The following is a 27,806-nucleotide window of genomic DNA, read 5'->3' on the forward strand; positions in this document are numbered from 1 at the left end:
TCCAATGCTATGCTCCATGTGTTTGTCTGATTACTACCTCTGTCATCTGCTGCTGATTTATTACTCAAGGTAAAATCACAGGTCATTTAACCATTTAATTTCCAAATTGTTTGCTACAGTTCTGAGGTTTATGATACGTCCATTAATGTAAGCAAGTCACTTTTTTTTTACGGTTTTCCATCTTTTTTTCCTTTTGCTTTATGACAATCACCAAGAACAAATGTACATTTTGTTTTTTTATGCTCTTTAAATATCAACAAATGTTATTTTTGGTACATTCCAAAGTCATATAATGCATGTTTAACTACGGTAATTGATCTTTTGTCCAATATCATGTTGATCTGTTTTATCATGTGCAACTTGTTGAAATGACACATCTCTTTTGGGATATATTTGTTTTTTCTTTGCATCATGCTAATTCCTAATGCCTGGCATTTTTAATTGTTTCTGTGATGTGGGACCAGCATCTGAAGTTTTGACTTCAGCTCGATTAATTACAGCTGCTAATTGGCACATGCTTAGTATGAATGATAGTTCACAATGATCCTCCTATGATTTAGGGTGTTGTATACACCAGAAATGCGCCAGGTTTCCTGAGGTTTTATTTTACCATGTTTTAATCTATTTTCCAATTAAGAAAGATTTTACTTATATCCTGGATGGATGTGCCAACACACTTCCTTTTCCTCCACTATTAGTCTCTGATCACCAGCGGGTGCAGCACTCTCAGGACGAACTCCAGGGCTAAAGCATTGATCCAGGGATTCACAACGTGGTAAGATTCCAAACCTCCCTCTCCCTTCTCCCCACCACTATTGTGTCCTTGTAGAGATTGATTTCATATTTTTTTGTTGTTGTGTTTATATCTACTATATTTGATTTAAAAGTCAAGCTTAGTATGGTGTCTAAAAGTCAGTTACATCAAAGTGACATATCCCTTTTTTTCTACTAAGTGTTTCTACAACTGTGTCGGATATAAACTTGTTATTTGAACCAAAATGTGGTTTTCCAATTAAAATCAATCAATCAATCATTATTCCAAAGTGGGTAATGGAGCAGAATTCCACATAAAAAATTGTGTGAACATACTCTTACTGTTCTGATCAAATGGTATCTTAATATTATATAAATTAATGTAAATTGAAGGAAATTTTTATTATGCAGAGTCATTTCATACTGGCACAGTTACTTTCCACAAAGGTGAAAGCAACACCTGACTGTGGTTTCTTGTATGCTACTACTATAACCAGGACACATGTTCTTCAAAATGTCATCTCACGTGAAGAGAAACGCATCATAGAAATCTTGTGACTTTATGCAGTCACTCTCCCAATCATGTCGTTTGTAGCAGTCCCATTTGTTCATGTGGTTGCTGGTTGACCTGTATGAAGTCAACAAGTGGACATAGTGCAAACCAGCCGCTAATAAAATGTGACAGTATATTTATTGGTCATGCACATTAAAAGTAAAAACTAGCAGCATGTTTAGCCTTCCATGCCACCCAGGGTTTCACCCTCAAATGGCTTCTTCAGTGTCACACTTTAATGTAGCATTTAGACCCATGTTAATTGTCAGTCACATTCGGTATGACTTCATTGTATTCCAAAATAAAAGAAAAGAGCTATGGTCCCGAAACAAGATTAATTTTAATAAACAAATATATGCCCCCATGCCACATACAAGCCCCAGACAAGACCTTTCTATTTATACAGACCATGGATCAGAATTCAAAACATCATCTGGAACAATTTATGGGCATTTTTCCGGCATTTATGAAATATGTTAAACAATTCAGATATATTACACTTTAAGGTCAGTTGCAACTCAATAATGTGGCCAAAAGCTACCAAATCCTGTCCAGATAACTTCCTCATCTGGAACAATTTCAGGAGTATGGAGATCTTTTCCAAGAGTCACCTGGGCATTCTTCCAGCAAATATTGAATAAATATACTTATTCAGAGACTAACTTTAGAGATAGTTAGAACTCAATAATGTGGCCAAAGGGTACCACTTCCTGTCCAGATAAGTTTTTACCTGTAGTTTTAGGTATGTTTTGTCAGCATTGCTTGCATCTTTATTTAACAGATTTAACTTCAATTACCCAATTATATTACAGAATATATATTTGCATCTCCCATCATGTGGCTCCTTCTGTTGGCGGTGATTGGCCTGATCTTCTTGTACAGATGGTATAGACAAAGTCTTATCCTGGGAAATCTGACCGACAAATACGTCTTCATCACTGGATGTGACTCTGGATTCGGAAACCTACTGGCAAAACAGTTAGATAAACGTGGAATGAAGGTCCTGGCTGCTTGTCTGACCAATGAGGGCGCAGAAAACCTAAAGAAAGAGACCTCCAGTAGACTGCAAACAATAATACTGGATGTTACCGACAGCAAAAGTGTAAGCGCTGCTGCCGAAAAGGTGGCAGCTATGGTTGGAAGTAAAGGTAATCATATGTGTTTCCTGCATAATTGTATACTGTGGGCAGTAAGTTGTACATTATGATTTATAAACAAAAAAACACTCCAGCATCTGTCCATGTATTCACTAGTGAACACAGAAAAGGGCTCCTGTGCAAGAAAGTATATGGGTCTTTTGCTGTCCAATATCTCATAATAATGCATGATTCCACCTGCTTTGTTGGTAGAGATGGGCCCCTGGTTGCGCCACTGGCATGTCCGGCCCTGCAAGTACTGTGCCTGGCCACTGGTTAGAGAAACTGAACTGCAGAATCTGATAGAGCCCATGGACAGACATGGAATTGCTTCTGATAAAAAACATTTCCTAGTGCTGGACCATAGTTACTAACTTGAGTTTATATTTTTTCTGGAAGGCTTATCAAAAAATCATGAACAGACAATATTTTTTATGAACACGTTGGAAAACCATGAGAAATCATTCTGGTCATAAGTAACATAGTAACATAGTAACATAGTTATTAAGGTTGAAGGAAGACTTAAAGTCCATCTAGTTCAACCCATAGCCTAACCTAACATGCCCTAACATGTTGATCCAGAGGAAGGCAAAAAAAAAACATGTGGCAAAGAGTAAGTTCCACACTGGGGAAAAAAATTTCTTCTAGTATATACAGTATACCCTGTAACATTATGCTTTTCAAGAAAGGCATCCAGTCCCCCTTAAATTTAAGTAATGAATCACTCATTACAACATCATACGGCAGAGAGTTCCATAGTCTCACTGCTCTTACAGTAAAGAATCCGCGTCTGTTATTATGCTTAAACATTCTTTCCTCCAGATGTAGAGGATGCCCCCTTGTCCCTGTCTCAGGTCTATGATTAAAAAGATCACCAGAAAGGTCTTTGTACTGTCCCCTCATATATTTATGCATTAACATAAGATCACCCCTTAGCCTTCGTTTTTCCAAACTAAATAGCCCCAAGTGTAATAACCTATCTTGGTTTTGCAGATCCCCCAGTCCTCTAATAACCTTGGTCGCTCTTCTCTGCACCCGCTCTAGTTCAGCTGTCTTTCTTATACACCGGAGACCAGAACTGTACACAGTATTCTAAGTGTGGTTGCACTAGTGACTTGAATAGAAGTAAAATTATGTTCTCCTCATGAGCATCTATGCCTCTTTTAATGCATTCCATTATTTTATTTGCCTTTGTAGCAGCTGCCTGACACTGGCCACTAAATGTGAGTTTGTCATCCACCCATACTCCCAGGTCTTTTTCATTGACGGTTTTGCCCAGAGTTTTAGAATTAAGCACAGTTATACATCTTTTTTAAAAAAAAGCCCCTGGTGTGCTGGCCCCAGCTGCCAAATTATCCTCAACCAGTTCCCAAAATCCATCTCTTCTGACCTAGCAGTCTGGACTATAAATTTAGAAACATCCTTAGTGGTGCACGCATGTGGAAGTGCACACAAGCATCCCAGAAGCAAAGCATCACGAAGATAAGCGTCGTGATACAGCAGTTATTCCATGGCAGTTAGTCAGGGCAGGAGTCAGGTAACCCACACTCTGCTCTCCCCTCTATCCATGTGCTTTATTCCTATCCTCTTATGTTCCCTTGCAATCCACTTTCACTGCCCAATCCCCCCTCCATCAAGACTCATATACATCAGCTCCTCACTCCTTCCCTCTCCCATGTACAGCTCCCATGCACTTCTCACCTTCTTGAAAAACCTCAGTCCATCTTGCCCAAACACACTGGACAAAAAAACTTCATACAATTCCAAAAACCACTTGCTCTTTATCTTCCTGCTCCTACTGACTTCAAGGGACATCTCCCCCAACCCCGGTCCACCATCCACCAACCTCAACCCCTACCCTACCTCACATCGAAACCTTAATAATCTTACTAATATTATTTGCACTCCTTCATCTCCTTCTTTTAATTGTGCCCTTTTGAATCCACGGTCTGTATGTAACAAGCTTCCTTTCCTACACAATTACTTTCTGAAAAACTCTCTGAATCTCTTTGCCCTCACGGAAACCTGGATTCAGGATTCTGACACTGTCTCTCCTGCTGCCATTTCCCATGGTGGCTTACAATTCTCCCATTCCCCGAGACCCACAAACAGACCGGGTGGTGGAGTCGGCATACTCCTGTCCCCACAATGCACTATCCAGGTCATCCCCCCAGTTCCATCGCTCTCATTCCCTTCTTTTAAAGTCCACACCATCAGGCTCTTTCGTCCCCTCTCCCTCAGAGTAGCAGTCATACACCGGCCCCCAGGCTCACACACCCACTTCCTGGACCATTTCTCTGCCTGGCTGCCGCACTTCATGTCCTCAGAACAACCAACCCTTATCCTGGGAGACTTCAACATCCCCATTAACAGCCCCACTTCCACATCTGCATCCCAGCTTCTAACACTAACCACTTCTCTGGGCCTCTCACAGCTCTCAACCTCTGAAACACACAAAGACGGTAACACCCTGGACCTGGTTTTCGCCCAGCTCTGCTCAATCTCCTACCTAGATAACTCACTGCTTCCCCTCTCTGACCACAACATTCTCTCCTTCACACTCACAAATCCTCGCTCACCCCAGCACCCTCCTACCTACCATTCAGTCAGAAATCTACAAGCCATTAACCCTCATACACTTTCAGACTCCCTACACTCATCATTGTCCCCAATCTCTTCTTTTTCCTGTCCTGATCTGGCTGTACATCAATTCAATGACACTCTAAGAGGCACCCTTGACCAAGTAGCTCCCCTCACCCTCAGAACCTCCAAACACAGAGTGAAACAGCCCTGGCTCACAACGCAAACCCGATTTCTACAGCGATGCTCTTGGTGTGCTGAACGCTTATGGAGGAAAACACGCACACCAGAAGACTTCATACACTTCAAATTTATGTTAAGGACCTATAACTCTGCCCTTCACCTCGCCAAACAGACCTACTTCACCACCCTGATCTCCTCACTATCCAACAACCCCAAGAAACTTTTTGACACCTTTCACTCCCTCCTCAGGCCAAATGCACAAGCCCCTATCACAGACAATTGTGCTGATGACGTGGCCTCCCACTTTATAGAGAAAATAGACAATATCCATCAGGAAATCCGCTCCCAATCACCAAGTACAGTGACTCCCATCCCTCCCTGCATTTCCCCTGGCTCACTCTCCACATTCGATCCCATCACAGAAGAAGAAGTCTCCAGGCTCTTCTCCTCTTCTCGTCTGACTACATGCACCACCGACCCCATTCCCTCACATCTCCTCCAATCTCTCTCTAGAGTCGTCACAACTCACCTAACTACAATCTTTAATCTCTCCCTCTCCTCTGGCATTTTCCCCTCCTCCTTCAAGCACTCTATCATTACTCCATTACTAAAGAAACCCACCCTCGACCCATCCTGCACAAACAACTACAGACCAGTCTCCAATCTCCCCTTCATCTCTAAACTCTTGGAGCGCCTGATATACTCCCACCTTATCCGTTACCTCTTCACTCACTCCCTCCTAGACCCTTCACAGTCCGGTTTCTGCCCCTACATTCGACAGAAACTGCACTCATCAAAGTGACCAATGACCTTCTGACAGCAAAACGTAACGGTGACCACTTTCTGCTCATTCTTCTCGACCTTTCTGCAGCTTTCGACACTGTTGACCACCCTCTCCTACTCTCTAGGCTCCAGTCACTAAGTATTAAGGACACTGCTCTCTCCTGGTTCTCCTCCTATCTTTCTGACTGCTCCTTCAGTGTTCTGTTCTCTGGCTCCACTTCATCTCCTCTTCCTCTCACTGTCGGGGTACCTCAGGGCTCAGTCATGGCCCCCTCCTCTTCTCTCTCTACACTGCCCCAATTGGACAGACCATCAGCAGATTTGGCTTTCAGTACCATCTCTATGCTGATGACACACAACTATACACATCATCCCCTGACCTTACCCCCACTGTACTACAGAACGCCACTGACTGTCTGTCTGCAGTCTCCAACATCATGAATGCTCTCTGTCTGAAACTCATATTTTCTTATCACTATACTGACCTAAAATGCGCAAGGTGTGCAGTAAGTGAGGGGGAAGTGGACGTGCTGCTGATGGTGCACACCAGTTGAAACTGCGCCTGCTGCGAGAGCACAACAAACACGATCATCCATGATAAATTGCTTCCTGTCCTATTTTGCATGGGGGCTCAGGACACCACTCATGAAGCCACTACAATGCAAACAGGTGACCGGTTGGATGGAAGATAATGCTGCCAGTATGTTTCCCAGCACCACCCTGTCTTCCATACTGTCCAATCTCACTAGCTAAAAGTCTATACCACATAATCCTTACCCTTATCCTCCTACCTTTCGCCATGGCGAGTCCCGGAAGACAAATGATCCCACACTCAGACACTCTGAGGAGCACTTTAAATTTCCATTTACTGATTCTAGCCACTTGCCCTGCACATTTCAAGAAGGAACTTAAGAGATAATGTGTAGTGGTGCCCAAATATTTGAGCTCATATATCACATGTCCCCACTTGATCTGCCAGTACCGCAGCTTCCTGACTGAAGAATGGCTCTTTAATTCCTTGAAGAATTTCTTCAATTCGGATGTTAAGGGTTGTCCCCACAAAATTAGCTGCAACCATTCTTATGCTGCCCTGATATTCCTCCACCACCATCTGACTGTCAGCTCTTAGGCCCTGGACTGCTGAGTTCCTCTGCTTAAACGTTCCACCGGACATGACTGTCCTGTCCTTGCTCCCGGCTCACACACTGACTAACTCCAGGAAGCTCCCCCAATTTCTGTTTCTTAGCCCCTGCTAGCCAGACAAATCCTATTGGTCTAACTAATCCCTATCCTATTCTACTCTTTGGAGTTAATACACAGGACTCTATTGCCTGAACAGTAACCACTATCAGATTCAACTAAAATTGGGTACAGTATTGGGCAGGATTTTTGCAGAACAAGCAGAAGTGCTGAGTACCACTATGTATTTGACTATACAATGTTATTTGAGGGGTAAAATGATGAAAAAAATAAAAGAAATGCCACCATTGTTGCTTAGGTTGGCACTGAATAAACTTCACCTTATACCGTATATAGATGTCAGATGTCAGTACACATAGATATATATTTTTATATATATATTACATAGAGAGATGGTTAAACAGATAGGAAAAAATGCGGTAATTCAGCACCCGTGGTAGTGTAAAATCACAGCATGAGCTGACAGGATAGAAGAGATGGAATACATACAGTAAATACATATAGGATAGGTAGATATATAGATGACCGTGACAAATACAATTAGTACAGTGTGTGTGCAAATTGAATGGCGTGGGCTCCTGCACATTTTTCTTAACCAGCAGAGGGAAAGCCAACGATTCGAGGCAGATGTTTATAGCCTGGGAATTGGGTAACATAGTAACATGGTTAGTAAGGCCGAAAAAAGACATTTGTCCATCCTATATTCCATCATAATAAATCCCCAGATCTACGTCCTTCTACAGAACCTAATAATTGTATGTTACAATATTGTTCTGCTCCAGGAAGATATCCAGGCCTCTCTTAAACCCCTCGACTGAGTTCGCCATCACCACCTCCTCAGGCAAGCAATTCCAGATTCTCACCGCCCTAACAGTAAAGAATCCTCTTCTATGTTGGTGGAAAAACCTTCTATACTCCAGACGCAAAGAATGCCCCCTTGTGCCCGTCACCTTCCTTGGTATAAACAGATCCTCAGCGAGATATTTGTATTGTCCCCTTATATACTTATACATGGTTATTTGTTGTGAATTCTGTGGTCAAGCTCCCTCTTGTGGTCATGAGTGGTACTTCGGCTGGTTCTGTCCATGAGCTTCCTCTGGTGGATGTGAGTGGGGCTGCGGCTTCTGAGTTTCCTTCCTCAGGTGACGAGGTTAAGTCGTTAGGTGCTGCTCTATTTAACTCCCCCTAGTTCTCTGTTCCTAGCCTCCAGTCAATGTTCCAGTATTGGTTTTGCTCTCTCTCCTGGATCTTTCTTGTGGCCTGTCTGCCCTGCATAAGCTAAGTTCTGCTTGTGTTACTTTTGTTTGCTATTTTTTCTGTCCAGCTTGCTATATTGGTTTGTCTTGCTTGCTGGAAGCTCTGGGACGCAGAGGGAGCACCTCCGTACCATTAGTCGGTGCGGAGGGTCTTTTTTTGCGCCCTCTGCGTTGTTGTTTGTAGGTTTTTGTGCTGACCACAAGGCTATCTTTCCTATCCTCGGTCTATTTAGTAAGTCGGGCCTCACTTTGCTAATATCTATTTCATCTCTGTGTTTGTATTTTCATCTTTACTCACAGTCATTATATGTGGGGGGCTGCCTTTTCCTTTGGGGAATTTCTCTGAGGCAAGGTAGGCTTATTTTTCTATCTTCAGGGCTAGCTAGTTTCTCAGGCTGTGCCCGAGGCGCCTAGGTCTGGTCAGGAGCACTCCACGGCTACCTCTAGTGTGGTGTGATAGGATTAGGGATTGCGGTCAGCAGAGTTCCCACGTCTCAGAGCTCGTTCTATGTTATTAGTAACTATCAGGTCATTTTCAGTGCTCTTAACCACCAGGTCCATTGTGGTTCTAAATCACCAGTTCATAACAGTTATTAGATCGCCCCTCAGTCGTCTTCTTTCTAGACTAAATAATCTTGATTTCGCTAATCTATCTGGGTATTCTAGTTCTCCCATCCCCTTTATTAATTTTGTTGCCCTCCTTTGTACTCTCTCTAGTTCCGTTATATCCTTCCTGAGCACCAGTGCCCAAAACTGGACACAGTACTCCATGTGCGGTCTAACTAATATCCATGGAGCTTCCCAGGCAATTAATATCAGCTCACAACTGTATACTTAACCTTTACTGGCTATTAAAATGGGGGAACCCCCCAAAAATGACGTGGGGTCCCTCCCATAATTAATAGCCAGCAAAGGCTATGCAGACAGCTGCAGGCTGATATTAACAGCCTAGGAAGAGGCCATGGATACTGCCCCTCCCCCAGCTAAAAACATCAGATCTCAGCCACCCCAGAAAAGGCACATCTCTAGTGCACATCTCCCCGTAGCGGTGGCAATTGAGGTAATAGTTGGGGGGGTTGATGTCACCGTCAGGTAGTATTGAGTTTTTGTTTCTTTTGACTTGCTGCTTATAGCTTTTCGATAGATGTGAACTGGCCAGATTTTGCCATGTGATATGAAAGGTATCACAAAATATGTAGTTTCCAAAGCTAGTGACTGCAGACTGATTCTTACTATCAAGATGGCTGAGAGAAGATGGACTATTTTCTTCTGACAGAAAGTTAGAAGTTGTTTTGTGAAAAATACAAGAACACTGTTATAATGTGAGCAAGGTTATGGGGTGACTGGAAAGATATGTGTTTACTGGTGTTCCTGTTGAGAAAAAAATAAAAGTTGATATAGTATACCTATATAAAAAAATAACTATATGCATAGATACTGTGTTTTATCAGTTCTGTTTTCTATATTGCAGGGCTCTGGGGCTTGGTTAATAATGCCGGCTATGCCCTCGTTCTTGCTCCCAATGAATGGCAAAAAAAAGAAGATTTGCTGAAGGTTCTGAATGTGAATTTGATTGGTATGGTGGATGTGACTGTACATCTACTACCTCTTGTAAGAAAATCCAAAGGACGTATTGTTAATGTATCTAGTTCTTTGGGAAGACTGTCCGCTATTGGTGGAGGATATTGTCTGTCAAAGTATGGTGTGGAGGCTTTCTCTGACAGTTTAAGGTAAGTTTGTGCATGATTATGAAAAACTTCTAATATTAGGAAGATTGATGCAGATAAATGCTATTAAAATAGCTTGTATTAGTGGCATAACTTGAAGCGTTTGGCAAATCTAGGTAGGTTTTCAGAAACAGTGGAACTACGAAGTTGAGCATGTAGGCCAAGCATGGTGCATATGTGAGCTTGCCAAGCTTCACAACAACCACCAGGTTACGCCCATTATCACACACGATCATGCCTGGTTGTAGGTTTAGTGGCGAGAGCCACACATCTGTCTGGTCTGTTATTCCTTTCCGTAACCCTGCTGCAGTGTGCAGTTCGTCTCCTAGACAAATTAGCTTCAGCAGAGCCTGTTACCGCTTCAGTGAGGCAGTGCTGCAGAGCTTCCAGCTTACCATTGATGCAGATGACGTGCTCTGAGATAGCACACTGGAGATGGAGGATGAGGAGGAGCAGAATGGGGTGCAGGAACTGGTGCAGGTAGTGAAGGAAAGCCTGATGGAAGTAGGGCCAGCAATACTCAGCGTCGGTAGTGTGAGTGCAGTGCCAGGGTGGGATTCACCCCCTGCTTCCACAATGTTCAACCAGTGTGCAGTCAGGGAAATGTAGCAACCTAGCCGCAAGCGCTTGTTTACGTGTCGGTCGTTAAGTGCACAATCCCAGTAACCGTGTTGGTAAGGGCATGGGTGATGTTCCTGGACACATGCTGGTACAAGGTGGGGACACCACAACAGGAGAAATAGTGGTGGCTGGGAGCCGAGTACTGAGGGACAAAATTAGTACACCTGTTGAATGATCATTTTTGTTTTTTATTTCAAACCAATGGAATTTCATGCAAAGTAGTTTCTACAGTATATATATATATATATATATATATATATATATATATATATATATATGACATTAGTCAATTTTTGGAACAAAATAATTTGTCTATGGGTGAGAAATATAATACTGATAAATTTTTTAACAAGTTTTTTGAGGGTTATATACCAACAAAATGTACTCAGGACCGCAGAATAGTCTACAAGTGAGCAATATCATGCCAATAAATTTCGAACAAGTTTTTTTAGGCTTTTATAGCAACAAAATATACCCAAGAATATGTTATACCTAATGAATGAGCAATATAATACCAATACATTTTTTTAGATAACATTTTATTGGTTTTTTTTTTCTGAATACAACATAATAATAATAATAATTTTTATTTATATAGCGCCAACATATTCCGCAGCGCTTTACAAATTATAGAGGGGACTTGCACAGACAATAGACATTACAGCATAACAGGAATACAGTTCAAAACAGATACCAGGAGGAATGAGGACCCTGCTCGCAAGCTTACAAACTATGAGGAAAAGGGGAGACACGAGAGGTGGATGGTAACAAATGCTATAGTTATTCGGACCAGCCATAGTGTAAGGCTCAGGTGTTCATGTAAAGCTGCATGAACCAGTTAACTGCCTAAGTATGTAACAGTACAGACACAGAGGGCTATTAACTGCATAAAGTGAATGAGAACATTTTTTTTTTTTTTTAAATAGGCCACACAGGGATCCTTACATTAATGCATTGAGGCGGTAGGCCAGTCTGAACAAATGAGTTTTTAGGGCACGTTTAACCCCTCTGTGACCTTAGACGTACTATCCCGTCGAGGTGCCCTGGGCTAATCTGACCCTGGACGGGATAGTACGTCATAGCCGATCGGCCGCGCTCACGGGGGGAGCGCGGCCGATCGCGGCCGGGTGTCAGCTGCTTATCGCAGCTGACATCCGGCACTATGTGCCAGGAGCGGTCACGGACCGCCCCCGGCACATTAACCCCTGGCACACCGCGATCAAAGATGATCGCGATGTGCCGGCGGTGCAGGGAAGCACCGCGCAGGGAGGGGGCTCCCTGCGGGCTTCCCTGAGCCCCCCGCAGCAACGCGATGTGATCGCGTTGCTGCGAGGGTCTCCTCACCTCCCTCCCTGCTCGAGCCCCGGATCCAAGATGGCCGCGGATCCGGGTCCTGCAGGGAGGGAGGTGGCTTCACAGAGCCTGCTCAGAGCAGGCACTGTGAAGCAGCCTGCACTCCTATCAGATCAGTGATCTGATAGAGTGCTGTGCAAACTGTCAGATCACTGATCTGTGATGTCCCCCCCTGGGACAAAGTAAAAAAGTAAAAAAAAAATTTTCCAAATGTGTAAAAAAAATAAAAAAAAATATTCCAAAATAATGAAAAAAAAAAATATATATTATTCCCATAAATACATTTCTTCATCTAAATAAAAAAAAAAAACAATAAAAGTACACATATTTAGTATCGCCGCGTCCGTAACGGCCCGACCTATAAAACTGGCCCACTAGTTAACCCCTTCAGTAAACACCGTAAGAAAAAAAAAAAAAAAACGAGGCAAAAAACAACGCTTTATTATCATACCGCCGAACAAAAAGTGGAATAACACGCGATCAAAAGGACAGATATAAATAACCATGGTACCGCTGAAAGCGTCATATTGTCCCGCAAAAAAAGAGCCACCATACAGCATCATCAGCAAAAAAATAAAAAAGTTATAGTCCTGAGAATAAAGCGATGCAAAAATAATTATTTTTTCTGTAAAATAGTTTTTATCGTATAAAAGCACCAAACCATAAAAAAATGATATAAATGAGGTATCGCTGTAATCGTACTGACCCGAAGAATAAAACTGATTTATCAATTTTACCAAACGCGGAACGGTATAAACGCCTCCCCCAATAGAAATTCATGAATAGCTGGCTTTTGGTCATTCTTCCTCACAAAAATCGGAATAAAAAGCGATAAAAAAATGTCACGTGCCCAAAAATGTTTTCAATAAAAACGTCAACTCGTCCCGCAAAAAACAAGACCTCACATGACTCTGTGGACCAAAATATGGAAAAATTATAGCTCTCAAAATGTGGTATTGCAAAAAATATTTTTTGCAATAAAAAGGGTCTTTCAGTGTGTGACGGCTGCCAATCATAAAAATCCGCTAAAAAACTCGCTATAAAAGTAAATCAAACCCCCCTTCATCACCCCCTTAGTTAGGGAAAAATAAAAAAAAATGTATTTATTTCCATTTTCCCATTAGGGCTAGGGTTAGGGCTAGGGCTAGGGTTAGGGCTAGGGTTAGGGCTAGGGTTAGGGCTAGGGTTAGGGCTAGGGTTAGGGTTAGGGTTAGGGCTAGGGTTAGGGCTAGGGTTAGGGCTAGGGTTAGGGCTAGGGCTAGGGTTAGGGTTAGGGCTAGGGTTAGGGCTAGGGTTAGGGCTAGGGTTAGGGCTAGGGCTAGGGTTAGGGCTAGGGTTAGGGCTAGGGTTAGGGTTAGGGCTAGGGTTAGGGCTAGGATTAGATTACATTTACAGTTGGGAATAGGGTTGGGATTAGGGTTAGGGGTGTGTCAGGGTTAGAGGTGTGGTTAGGGTTACCATTGGAATTAGGGTTAGGGGTGTGTTTAGATTAGGGTTTCAGTTATAATTGGGGGGTTTCCACTGTTTCGGCACATCAGGGGCTCTCCAAACACGACATGGCGTCCGATCTCAATTCCAGCCAATTCTGCGTTGAAAAAGTAAAACAGTGCTCCTTCCCTTCCGAGCTTTCCTGTGTGCCCAAACAGGGGTTTACCCCAACATATGGGGTATCAGCATACTCAGGACAAATTGGACAACAACTTTTGTGGACCAATTTCTCCTGTTACCCTTGGGAAAATACAAAACTGGGGGCTAAAAAATAATTTTTGTGGGAAAACAAAAAGATTTTTTATTTTCACGGCTCTGCGTTATAAACTGTAGTGAAACACTTGGGGGTTCAAAGTTCTCACAACACATCTAGATAAGTTCATTGAGGGGTCTAGTTTCCAATATGGGGTCACTTGTGGGGGGTTTCTACTGTTTAGGTACATTAGGGGCTCTGCAAACGCAATGTGACGCCTGCAGACCAATCCATCTAAGTCTGCATTCCAAATGATGCTCCTTCCCTTCCGAGCCCTCCCATGCGCCCAAACGGTGGTTCCCCCCCACATATCGGGTATCAGCGTACTCAGGACAAATTGGACAACAACATTTAGGGTCCAATTTCTCCTGTTACCCTAGGGAAAATACAAAACTGGGGGCTAAAAAATAATTTTTGTGGGAAAAAAATTTTGTTTTATTTTTATGGCTCTGCATTATAAACTTCTGTGAAGCACTTGGTGGGTCAAAGTGCTCACCACACATCCAGATAAGTTCCTTAGGGGGTCTACTTTCCAAAATGGTGTCACTTGTGGGGGGTTTCAATGTTTAGGCACATCAGTGGCTCTCCAAACGCAACATGGCGTCCCATCTCAATTCCTGTCAATTTTGCATTGAAAAGTCAAATAGCGCTCCTTCCCTTCCGAGCTCTCCCATGCGCCCAAACAGTGGTTTACTGCCACATATGGGGTATCAGCGTACTCAGGACAAATTGGACAACAACTTTTTGGGTCCAATTTCTCCTGTTACCCTTGGTAAAATAAAACAAATTGGAGCTGAAGTAAATTTTTTGTGTAAAAAAGTTAAATGTTCATTTTTATTTAAACATTCCAAAAATTCCTATTAAACACCTGAAGGGTTAATAAACTTCTTGAATGTGGTTTTGAGCACCTTGAGGGGTGCAGTTTTTAGAATGGTGTCACACTTGGGCATTTTCTATCATATAGACCCCTCAAAATGACTTCAAATGAGACGGGGTCCCTAAAAAAAAATGGTGTTGTAAAAATGAGAAATTGCTGGTCAACTTTTAACCCTTATAACTCCCTAACAAAAAAAAAAATTGGTTCCAAAATTATGCTGATGTAAAGGAGACATGTGGGAAATGTTACTTATTAAGTATTATGTGTGACATATCTCTGTGATTTAATTGCATAAAAATTCAAAGTTTGAAAATTGCGAAATTTTCAAAATTTTCGCCAAATTTCCGTTTTTTTCACAAATAAACGCAGGTACTATCAAAGAAATTTTACCACTATCATGAAGTACAATATGTCACGAGAAAACAGTGTCAGAATCACCAGGATCCGTTGAAGCGTTTCGGAGTTATAACCTCATAAAGGGACAGTGGTCAGAATTGTAAAAATTGGCCTGGTCATTAACGTGCAAACCACCCTTGGGGGTAAAGGGGTTAAAACTGTGGGGATTGGGGATTAATCGCATTAACCTAGGTAGTGCATTCCAAAGAATCGGCGCAGCACGTGTAAAGTCTTGGAGACGGGAGTGGGAGGTTCTGATTATTGAGGACATAAACAAACATTAGCACAAATTCCCATACAATCCCCCCCTCCTCCCACCCTTTGTTCGTTCTAGACACTGCTGATACAGTTTAATAATTATTGGTATAAAAATGACAGATTCTGCAATATTTTCCAAAGTTAATTACACATATTGTATAATAGTTGTGACATTATCAATACAAAGACAATGAACATGTACATAGAAACATGGGAGCAGAATGTTGTATTTATCATTTTGTGATGTGTGCACATCTTTGTCCAGTAGACCCATATTAGTCATGTGTAACTTAGGTTGTTCTACAGTATATTTAATGTAATATTCCAATGTATACCCTATTTCAAAGTGAGAAATCTACCCAGCTATAGAACCCAGTAATGACAAAATTGACGAACCATGACAGGCTTTCCATCCCTTTCCTCTAACCGAATTAATAAATGCATCTTCTCACTAAATTCTCTAAATTTTGGAGGAGAATTACTTAACTAGTGTGCTGCTATATTTTTTCTAATTTGGTAAAGTGCCCTTTTAATAGACAATCTTTCTTTTTTGTCTTCAATTACTCCATCTACATACCCCATCACACAAACTATAGATTGCAACGTGACGTTTACACCAAAGACACCATTTAGGTAAGCAACATTGGGTTTCCAAAAATTTTCAAGAGAACTACACACCCAGAACATATGTAAAATATCAGTGGAACCCATCCAACATCTTGGGAATACATAATTTGCACTCACTCCTATTTTATGGAGAAATGTAGAAGTTCTATACACCCGGTGTAATAGGGATAACTGTGACAAACTCTGGGCTTCAATAGTGGACAGCTGTGGGTCTGATTACATTATTATAGTTGTGCTCAAAAGTTTACATACCCAAGCAGAATTTTTGCTTTCTTGGCCTTTTTACAGAGAATATGAATGGTAACACCAAAACTTTTTCTTCACTCATAGTTAGTGGTTAGGTGTTTTCTCTTTTTCAATCATACTGACAACTCAAAACATCCAAATGACCCTAATCAAAATTCCACATACTCTGGTGATTTTGGCCTGATAACATGCACAGAAGTTGACACAAATGTGTTTGAATGGCTACTAAAAGTAACATCCTCACCTGTGACCTGTTTGCTTGTAATTAGTGTTTGTGCATAAAAGCTGAGTGAGTTTCTAGGATCTAGACAGACTCTTGCATCTTTGATCCAGCCACTGATGTTTCTGGATTGTGAGTCATGGGGAAAGCAAAAGAATTGTCAATGGATCTACGAGAAAAGGTAGTTGAACTGCTTAAAACAGGAAAGGGATACAAAAAGATATCCAAGGAATTGATAGTGCCAGTTAGCAGGGTTCAAACTGTGATTAATAAATGGAAAATCAGGGGCTCTGTAAAAACAAAACCACAGTCAGGTAGACGAACAAAAATGTTGCCCACAACTGCCAGGAAAATTGTTCGGGATGCAATGAAAAGCTCACAAAGAACATCAGCTGAAATACTGGACTACAGGACTCTCTGAAAACTAGCGGTGTGGCTGTTTGAAGATGCACAATAAGGAGGCACTAGAAGAAAACTGGGCTGCATGGTCGAGTCACCAGAAGAAAGCCATTACTGTGTAAATGCCACAAAGTATATCACCTACAAGGCGCAAAACAGCACAGAGACAAGCCTCAAAACTGCTGTAACAAGGTAATTTGGAGTGATGAAACCAAAATTGAACTTTTTGGCCATAACCATAAACGTTACATTTGGAGATAGGTCAACAAGGCCTATGATGAAAGGAACACCATTACTACTGTAAAGCACGGAGGTGGATCGCTGATGTTTTGGGGATGTGTGAGCTACAAAGGAACAGGAAACATGGTCAAAGTTGAAGGAAAGATGAATGCAGCACATTATCAGCAAATTGTGGAGGCAAATTTGCACTCATAAGCCTGGAAGCTGCGCATGGGACGCACTTGGACGTTCCAACATTATAACGATCCAAAACACAAGGCCAAGTCAACCTGTCTTTGGCTACAATAGATCAAAATGAAGGTTCTGGAGTTGTCATCTCAGTCTCCTGACCTCAATATCATTGAGCCACTATGGGGAGATCACAAGCGCGCAGTTCATGCTAGACAGCCCAGGAATTTACAGGAACTGGGGGCTTTTTGCCAAGAAGAGTGGGCAGCTTTACCATCTGAGAAAATAAAGAACCTCATCCAAAACTACCACAAAAGACTTCCAGCTGTCATTGATGTTAGAGGGGGCAATAAACAGTATTAAGAAATGGGGTATGTGAAGTTTTGATCAGGGTCATTTGGATGTTTTCGGTTGTCATTATGATTTAAAAAGAAAAAACACAATAGTTTGACAACAAATGGTTTCACTTAACCACTAACCAGGAGTGGAGAAAAAGTTTTGATGTTATCATTCATATTCTCTGAAAAAGGCCAAGAAAGAAAAAATTCTGCCGGGTATGTAAGCATTTGAGCACAATAACTATTGAGATGGTTGTTTTGACTGGATTTTGGGTCCTGTCTGATTGGAAAAGGTCACTCCCATAATCCAGTCTGAGTCTCACAGGCATAATAAAAGGCAGCTGGAGTAGCTCAGTAGGGTGTAGTAATTGTGATGAGGCTGGAGAAAGGCATAGCTGATGTTCCTGTGACACCAAGTTGGTGAGATCCTTTGATTTACTCTGTCTTAGCCAAAGAAGGGATTGTTATTAATTTGTGCTGAAGAAAGCTGCTTCCATTTTGAGCTGGAAAGTTTATGAAGGACAATAAATTTTATTTTGTTGTTTGATTTTAAAACCCTGTGCTTGTGTGTGTCTATTCTGCCACGGATGTATGTAGGTGAGATGTGTCTGACGGATGTGAAAACGGATCTATGTACAAGCAATTATAGGTTACTCACTTTTCTCGCCTCTCTTGCCTGATCATCTACATGTAAGTAATCCAGAAAAGAAGATGCAGTGGACTAACTTTTGTGTAGTTTATTCATTTATGGGACAAATGATGTAGGTATAGATGCCAGGGAAGCTAAAGGGAAGGATAATTATCAATATAATATGATTATAATAATCATTATTATTTTATCAGATGTGTTGAGAACATGATTTTGTGGCACTATTATACAGGTATGACAAGTTCTCACGATCATGTTAGTGCAGCTTTCCTTACAGATAGCACCGATCTCCAGTCCATAAAACGGCTGCTGTTGGCCTATTATGTGACCAGACCTATCCATCAGCCTTGTCCAGTTGAAAATCTCACATGAGAACTGATTTTCTACTGGAGGAAACTGATGGACAGGTCTGGCCACATGTTCCTCCATCAGTAGTCATTTTATGAACCGGAGAGCTGTGCCGTCTGTAAGGAAAGTTGCACTAACAGGAACCTGTCATACAGATATAATTGTGCCACAAAATCATATCCTCAATACATCTGTTACAATAATGATAATGTTACAAACCTCGGTAACTCATTCTGCAGCCAGCCATAGACAGAATTACAGCGGCTATAGGAGGCAAGCAGTGCAAAATAATGAAACCAAAATGCTAAATTATTTTTTAGCCCCTATTGCATGAATGTAAAAAGCAAATTGTCTCCAAAGGTGGAAAACCTCTAACCTCCAGTTACTTGTCTTCGCCTTGATTAAGTTAATCCTGTCTCATACATGAAAAGAACGATATCGAAAAAGAGCTGTATCGGCCTATGGTTTATTTAAAGCAAATATCATGTATACAATTTACTTTAAAATGCAATGGATTCCCAAAAAATATATTTAAACAAATTATGTAATCTTCCCCTCTGCATAGGTAATACGTATATTATTATTGTTACTATCAACAGTGTGTTGTGTTCTTTTCAAAGCTTTGAAAAAGAGCACACTGTTCGAAACGTGTAACCTGCTGCTTCTCATTCTCCTGTGAACCATGTTATTGGACTTTGGATTCTATTCTCAATAAAATTTGGATATTTTTGGAAGCTGGATTTTCTCTTTTCCTGTTTGCCCAATCGGACTATACATGCTAGAATGGCAGTGATTGACATATTAACCAATGATGGGGCAGTAGTAGTCTGTTATGATCTGGTGATTAAGGAGCGACATGCGACTAGCTCTGAGCAGGTGGCAACTATACTGACCGCAGTCCCTAAGCTCGACACAACACTAGAAGTAGCCGTGGAATGCTCCTAACTCTGCCTAGGCATCTCGTCACAGCCTAAGAGCTAACTACCCCTAAAGATAGAAGCGGGAAAACTATCTTGCCTCAGAGAAAATCCCCAAAGGATAGATTAGCCCCCCACAAGTAATGACTGTGAGAGGAGAAGGAAATGACATACGTAGTATGAAACAAGATTAAGCACAGGAGGCCACTTCTAGCTAGATAGAAATAGTACAGGACAGAACGCTGTGCGGTCAGTAATAAAAACTAGAAAAAGTCCACCGCAGAGCAATGACTCCAGGCAGGAACAATTGACAACTGGCATTGAATGAGGGATAAGGCCAGACTAATATAGCCGAGCCAGAAAGACGATCAGTGAAAACAGCTGCAGAAGCTAAATCCAAGAAGAAGCCATACCACTCAAAACCACAGGAGGGAGCCCAAGAGCAGAACTCACAAAAATGCTACTTACAACCACCGGAGGGAACCCAAGAGCGGAATTCACAACAGTACCCCCCCCTTGAGGAGGGGTCACCGAACCCTCACCAGAGCCCCCAGGCCGATCATCCTCTGGGACACAGGAAGATCCGAAATAAAATCCATGGAAATATGCGTCCAAGGCCTCTCCGGGACGGGCAAAGGCAAAAGTAACCTGCTAGCGTGGGAACAGCAAGGCTTAGCCCGGGCACAAGTCCCACAGGACTGCACAAAAGAACGCACATCCCGCGACAAGGAAGGCCACCAAAAGGACCTAGCAACCAAATCTCTGGTACCAAAAATCCCAGGATGACCGGCCAACACAGAACAATGGACCTCAGAAATTACCTTACTTGTCCATCTATCAGGAACAAACAGCTTCCCCACAGGACAGCGGTCAGGTTTATCAGCCTGAAACTCCCGAAGTGCCCGCCGCAAATCAGGGGAGATGGCACACAGAATCACCCCTTCCCTAAGAATGCCAACCGGCTCAAGGACTCCAGGAGAATCCGGCAAAAAACTCCTAGAGAGGGCATCCGCTTTAACATTCTTAGATCCTGGAAGATACGAGACCACAAAATCGGAGAAAAACGGGGACCACCGAGCCTGTCTAGGGTTCAGCCGCTTGGCCGACTCAAGGTAAATCAGATTCTTATGATCGGTCAAGACCACAATGCGATGCTTGGCTCCCTCAAGCCAATGTTGCCACTCCTCAAATGCCCACTTCATAGCCAACAACTCCCGATTGCCAACAACATAATTGCGTTCTGCAGGCGAAAACTTTCGGGAAAAGAAGGCACATGGCTTCATCAAGGAACCATCAGAATTCCTCTGTGACAAAACGGCCCCTGCCCCAATCTCAGAAGCGTCAACCTCAACCTGAAAGGGAAGAGAAACATCCGGCTGACGCAAGACAGGGGCAGAAGTAAATCGGCGTTTAAGCTCCTGAAAGGCCTCAACAGCCTCAGAGGACCAATTAGTCACATCAGCGCCTTTCTTCGTCAAATCGGTCAGGGGTTTAACCACACTAGAGAAGTTGGCAATGAAACGGCGATAAAAATTAGCAAAGCCCAAAAATTTCTGAAGGCTCTTCACAGATGTGGGTTGAATCCAGTCATGAATGGCTTGGACCTTAACAGGATCCATTTCTATAGACAAAGGGGAAAAAATAAACCCCCAAAAAGAGACCTTCTGAACTCCAAATAGGCACTTAGACCCCTTCACAAATAGAGCATTATCACGAAGGATCTGGAATACCATCCTGACCTGCTTCACATGAGACTTCCAATCATTGGAAAAAATCAAAATATCATCCAAATACACAATCAAGAATTTGTCAAGATAATTGCGGAAAATATCATGCATAAAGGACTGATATACAGAAGGAGCTTTAGAAAGCCCGAAAGGCATCACCAGGTATTCAAAATGGCCTTCGGGCATATTAAATGCAGTTTTCCATTCGTCACCCTGTTTCATACGAACAAGATTATATGCCCCTCGAAGGTCAATCTTGGTAAACTAACTAGCCCCCTTAATCCTAGCAAACAAATCAGAGCGCAAAGGTAAAGGGTATTGGAATTTGACCGTGATCTTATTAAGAAGGCAATAATCAATACAGGGTCTTAAGGAGCCATCCTTCTTGGCAACAAAAAAGAATCCCGCTCCCAATGGTGACGAAGACGGCCAAATATGCCCCTTCTCTAAAGACTCCTTAACATAGCTCCGCATGGCGGCATGCTCTGGCACAGACAGATTGAAAAGTCGGCCCTTAGGGAACTTACAGCCAGGAATCAACTCAATAGCACAATCACAGTCCCTATGTGGAGGAAGGGAACTGGACTTGGGCTCATCGAATACATCCTGGAAATCTGACAAAAATTCAGGAACATCAGAAGAGGGGGAAGAGGAAATTGACATCAAAGGAACGTCACTATGTAACCCTTGACAACCCCAACTAGTCACAGACATTTATTTCCAATCCAGCACTGGATTGTGTACTTGTAACCATGGAAAACCCAGTACAACAACATCATGTAATTATGCAACACCAGAAAACGGCAATCTTCCTGATGTGCAGTAGCCATGCACATAGTCAGCTGAGACCAATACTGAGGTTTATTCTTGGCCAATGGTGCAGCATCAATACCCCTCAAGGGTATGGGGCTCTGCAAAGGCTGCAAAGAAAAACCACAGCGCCTAGCGAATTCTAAGTCCATTAAGTTCAGAGCAGCGCCCGAATCCACAAATGCCATGACAGAAAAAGATGAGAATGAGCAAATCAGGGTCACAGACAGGAGAAACTTAGGCTGCACAGTACTAATGGTAACAGATCTAGCGACCCTCTTAATACGCTTAGGGCAATCAGAAACAGCATGAGCAGAATCACCACAGTAAAAACACAGCCCATTCTGACGTCTGTATCCCCTCTGTCCCGCTATAGTCAAAATCCTATCACATTGCATGGCCTCAGGACTCTGCTCAGAGGACACTGCCATATGGTGCACCACTTTGCGTTCGCGCAGGCGCCGATCAATCTGAATGGCCAGAGACATAGACTCGCTCAAACCAACAGGCGTGGGAAAACCCACCATAACATCTTTAAGGGCTTCAGAAAGACCCTTTCTGAAAATTGCTGCCAGAGCGTCCTCATTCCATTTAGTGAGCACAGACCATTTTCTAAATTTCTGGCAGTATAATTCTGCCGCTTCCTGACCCTGACACAGGGCCAATAGTGTTTTCTCAGCATGCTCTACAGAGTTAGGTTCATCATACAATAATCCGAGCGATTGAAAGAATGCATCTATATTGAGCAATGCCAGATCCCCTGACTCAAGAGAGAATGCCCAGTCCTGAGGGTCGCCACGCAGCAGAGAAATAACTATCTTTACTTGCTGAATGGGGTCACCAGAGGAACGGGGTTTCAGAGCAAAAAACAATTTGCAGTTATTTTTAAAGTTCAAAAATTTAGATCTATCCCCATAAAACAAATCCGGAGTAGGAATTCTAGGCTCTAAGGCCGGAGTCTGAACAACATAATCTTGAATACTCTGTACTCTTGCAGCAAGCTGATCCACACGAGAAAACAACCCCTGAATATCCATGCCTGCATCCAAATCCTGAATCACCCAGAGATAAGAGGAAGGAAAAAGACAAAACAAACTAAAGAAAAAAAAATGGCTCAGAACTCTTTCTTTTCCTTCTTTTGAGATGCATTCAGCTCATTTTCGGCCAGTTGTACTGTTATGATCTGGTGATTAAGGAGCGACATGCGACTAGCTCTGATCAGGTGGTAACTATACTGACCGCAGTCCCTAAGCTCGACACAACACTAGAAGTAGCCGTGGAATGCTCCTAACTCTGCCTAGGCATCTCGTCACAGCCTAAGAGCTAACTACCCCTAAAGATAGAAGCGGGAAAACTATCTTGCCTCAGAGAAAATCCCCAAAGGATAGATTAGCCCCCCACAAGTAATGACTGTGAGAGGAGAAGGAAATGACATACGTAGTATGAAACAAGATTAAGCACAAGAGGCCACTTCTAGCTAGATAGAAATAGTACAGGACAGAACGCTGTGTGGTCAGTAATAAAAACTAGAAAAAGTCCACCGCAGAGGAATGCAAAAATCTCCACACCTGACTAAAGGTGTGGAGGGCAAACTCTGCTGCCCAGAGCTTCCAGCCTAGCTGAATAGATCCATACTGATAAGCTGGACAAATGAACAAATCAAAGAAAGTGCTGAACAACAAAGTCCACAACAAGTGAACTGCAAAAGGACAAGCAAGGACTTAGCTTTTGCTGAACTGGTCAGAGTGTCAGGAAAATCCTAAGAGCAATGACTCCAGGCAGGAACAATTGACAACTGGAATTGAATGAGGGATAAAGCCAGACTAATATAGCCGAGCCAGAAAGACGATCAGTGAAAACAGCTGCAGAAGCTAAATCCAAGAAGCAGCCATACCACTCAAAACCATAGGAGGGAGCCCAAGAGCAGAACTCACAAAAATGCTACTTACAACCACCGGAGGGAGCCCAAGAGCGGAATTCACAACAGTAGTCCTATCATCCGGCTAATGTGTTGAATGTGAAAAAAAAATACTACATACTACATGCATACTGCATACATACAACATACAACCTACATACATACTACATGCATACTACTTACATACTACATACATACATACAGTACAGACCAAAAGTTTGGACACACCTTCTCATTTAAAGATTTTTCTGTATTTTCATGACTATAAAAAATGTACATTCACACTGAAGGCATCAAAACTATGAATTAACACATGTGGAATTATATACTTAACAAAAAAGTGTGAAACAACTGAAATTATGTCTTATATTCTAGGTTCTTCAAAGTAGCCACCTTTTGCTTAGTCTGCTTTGCACACTCTTGGCATTCTCTTGATAAAACACACACACATTAGAAAAAAGTATTTTAATATTCTTCATTTAACCATACTTACCATACTTCAGCGCCTGCAAAAAGCATAAAATAATAAACCGTATACTACCTGTCTGCCGTAGTCCAATTAATAATGAGTGTCCCACGACGATCTCCCCTATAGAACAGTGACATCAGGTGATGTCACTGCTCTATAGGACCTTCAGTGACACACTGACAGGAGACAATGGCTCCTGCAGTGCATCACTGAGAGGTTACTAGAGTTCAAAGACTCACTTTATGGCAATTGCTGCATGGGAAACTTTCTCAAACAGGAATGCCAAAAGTGAGACTAGGGACTATTTTTTTGCAGCGGCGGAGGAATACAGTGCGGAAGGATACCTTCCTCCCGTCATTGTGTTCCTGGAGCCCCTAGAGAGCGGTCGCATCAGCTGATGCTGCCGTTCTCCATGGGAGATCGTTGTGGGACACTCGTGGATTTCTGCGGATCAGGGAGTATATTAGTTGTTTGTTATTTTAATCTTTTTTACAGATGACACTGGCTTCGGGGATCAAAATGACAAGTGATGGTGAGTATGTACTCTATGTTATATGTACTGTATGTCTATATGTATGTATTGTACGTAATGTATGAATGTATTGTATGTAGTATGTATGTAGTATGTATGTAGTATGTATTATGTATGTTGTATGAATGTATGTAGTATGTATGTAGTATGTTGTATGTATATATTATGTATGTAGTATGTTGTATGTATGTACGTATGTAGTATGTTTGTAGTATGTATGTTTTTTTTTTTTGGTTGTTTTTTTTACATTCAACACATTAGCCGGATGATGGGACCACTACTGTCCCATCATTGGCTAATGTGTCAATCACTGCCATTGACAGTATGTATATAGTATGTATGTATGTAGTATGTATGTATGTAGTATGTATGTAGTAAGTATGTGTTATGTTGTATGTATGTAGTATGTACTGTATATGTTATGTTGTATGTATGTAGTATGTATGTAGTATGTATGTAGTATGCATGTAGTATGTATGTATGTTGTATGCATGTTGTATGGATGTATGTAGTATGTTGTATGTATGTTGTATGTATGTAGTATGTATGTTGTATGTATGTATGCAGCATGTATGTTGTATGTATGTAGTATGTATGTATGTAGTATGCAAGTAGTATGTATGGATGTTGTATGTATCTTGTATGGATGTATGTAGTATGGATGTTGTATGTATGTAGTATGTATGTTGTATGTATGTGGTATGTAGTATGTATGTAGCATGTATGTCTGTAGTATGTTTTAGTATGTTGTATGTATGTTGTTTGTATGTATCTATGTTGTATGTATGTAGTATGTTGTATGTTTGTAGTATGTATGTTTTTGTTGTTGTTGTTTTTTTACATTCAACACATTAGCCGGATGATGGGACTACTACTGTTCCATCATTGGCTAATGTGTCAATCACTGCTATTGTAGCAGGCATAGCCCGATGGGACTTGTAGTCCCATCGGATAATGCCTCCACTGTTATGACCTGGTGGTTAGGAGCACCCGACCTGATAGTTAAACTCATACAGGACGAGCTCTGGGATGTGGGAGGTATGAAGACCGCAAGCCCTAATCCTATCGCACACACTAGAAATAGCCGTGGAGCGCTCCTGACGCTCCCTAGGCGCCTCGTCACAGCCTAAGAGCTAGCTAGCCCTAGAGAAGAAAATAAAGCCTACCTTGCCTCACAGAAATTCCCCAAAGGAATAGGCAGCTCCCAACCACATGTAATGACTGTGAGTAAAGATGAAAGTCACAAACGCAGAAATGAGATAGGTTTCAGCAAAGGGAGGCACGACTTACTAAATAGACAGAGGATAGGAAAGGAATCTTTGCGGTCAGCACAAAAACCTACAAAAGACCACGCAGAGTGTGCAAAAGGGTCCTCCGCACCGACTCACGGTGCAGGGGTGCCACCCTGTGTCCCAGAGCTTCCAGCTAGCAAGACAAAATCAAGATAACCAGCTGGACAAAGAAACAAGAACAATAATAACAATCAGGAACTTAGCTTCTGCAGGAGAAGACAGGACACCAGACAGATCCAGGAGCGAACTGAACCACTGCTAAAACATTGACAGCTGGCATGGAGAAACGATCTGAGTGGAGTTAAATAGAGAAGCCAACCAAAGGATAAACCACGTCACCTGTGTAAGGAACCTCAGAAGCGGCAGCTCCACTCACAGCCACCAGAGGGAGCCCACGGACCGAACTCACCGAAGTACCATTCATGACCACAGGAGGGAGCTCGACAACAGAATTCACAACAGTACCCCCCCCCCCCCTTGAGGAGCGGTCACCGAACCCTCACCAGAGCCCCCAGGCCGATCAGGATGAGCCAAATGAAAGGCACGAACTAGATCGGCAGCATGAACATCAGAGGCAAAAACCCAGGAATTATCCTCTTGACCATAACCCTTCCACTTGACCAGGTACTGGAGTTTCCGTCTCGAAACACGAGAATCCAAGATCTTTTCCACTACATACTCCAACTCCCCCTCGACCAACACCGGGGCAGGAGGATCAACGGAGGGAACCATAGGCGCCACGTATCTCCGCAACAACGACCTATGGAACACATTATGGATGGCAAAAGAAGCTGGAAGGTCCAAACGAAATGACACAGGATTAAGAATTTCAGAAATCTTATATGGCCCAATGAAGCGAGGCTTAAACTTAGAAGAGGAAACCTTCATAGGAACATGACGAGATGACAACCAAACCAAATCCCCAACCCGAAGTCGGGGACCAACACAGCGCTGGCGGTTAGCGAAACGTTGAGCCTTCTCCTGGGACAATGTCAAATTGTCCACCACATGAGTCCAAATCTGCTGCAGCCTGTCCACCACAGTATCCACACCAAGACAGTCCGAAGGCTCAACCTGCCCTGAAGAGAAACGAGGATGGAAACCAGAATTGCAGAAAAAAGGAGAAACCAAAGTAGCCGAGCTGGCCCGATTATTAAGGGCGAACTCAGCCAAAGGCAAAAAGGACACCCAATCATCCTGATCTGCAGAAATAAAGCATCTCAGATATGTCTCCAAAGTCTGATTAGTTCATTCGGTTTGGCCATTAGTCTGAGGATGGAAAGCCGAAGAAAAAGACAAATCAATGCCCATGTTATCACAAAAGGACCGCCAAAACCTTGAAACAAGCTGGGAACCCCTGTCCGAGACGATGTTCTCCGGAATGCCATGCAAACGAACCACATGCTGGAAAAACAATGGCACCAAATCAGAGGAGGAAGGAAATTTAGACAAGGGTACCAAATGGACCATCTTAGAGAAGCGATCACAA

The 27,806-nt window shown here is 42.5% G+C and overlaps 1 protein-coding gene across 6 annotated transcripts in view; it reads left to right on the forward strand.

Moving 5' to 3' along the window:
* The window catches only part of LOC138670824 (retinol dehydrogenase 7-like), a 66,324-nt gene that overhangs the window by 22,486 nt on the left and 16,032 nt on the right, over window positions 1-27,806 (forward strand). For 5 of the 6 annotated variants that reach the window (XM_069758522.1, XM_069758520.1, XM_069758521.1 and 2 more), the window contains 3 exons: window positions 699-775; window positions 2,119-2,454; window positions 9,916-10,174. In XM_069758522.1, the coding sequence (XP_069614623.1) occupies window positions 2,142-2,454; window positions 9,916-10,174 (572 nt within the window). In that variant the 5' untranslated portion in view covers window positions 699-775; window positions 2,119-2,141. The remainder of the gene's footprint in view (window positions 1-698; window positions 776-2,118; window positions 2,455-9,915; window positions 10,175-27,806) is intronic. The other variant, XM_069758524.1, reaches the window with a different exon arrangement.

The sequence above is a fragment of the Ranitomeya imitator genome, chromosome 3, assembly GCF_032444005.1.
Source record: "Ranitomeya imitator isolate aRanImi1 chromosome 3, aRanImi1.pri, whole genome shotgun sequence".
NCBI classification, from domain to species: domain Eukaryota; kingdom Metazoa; phylum Chordata; class Amphibia; order Anura; family Dendrobatidae; genus Ranitomeya; species Ranitomeya imitator.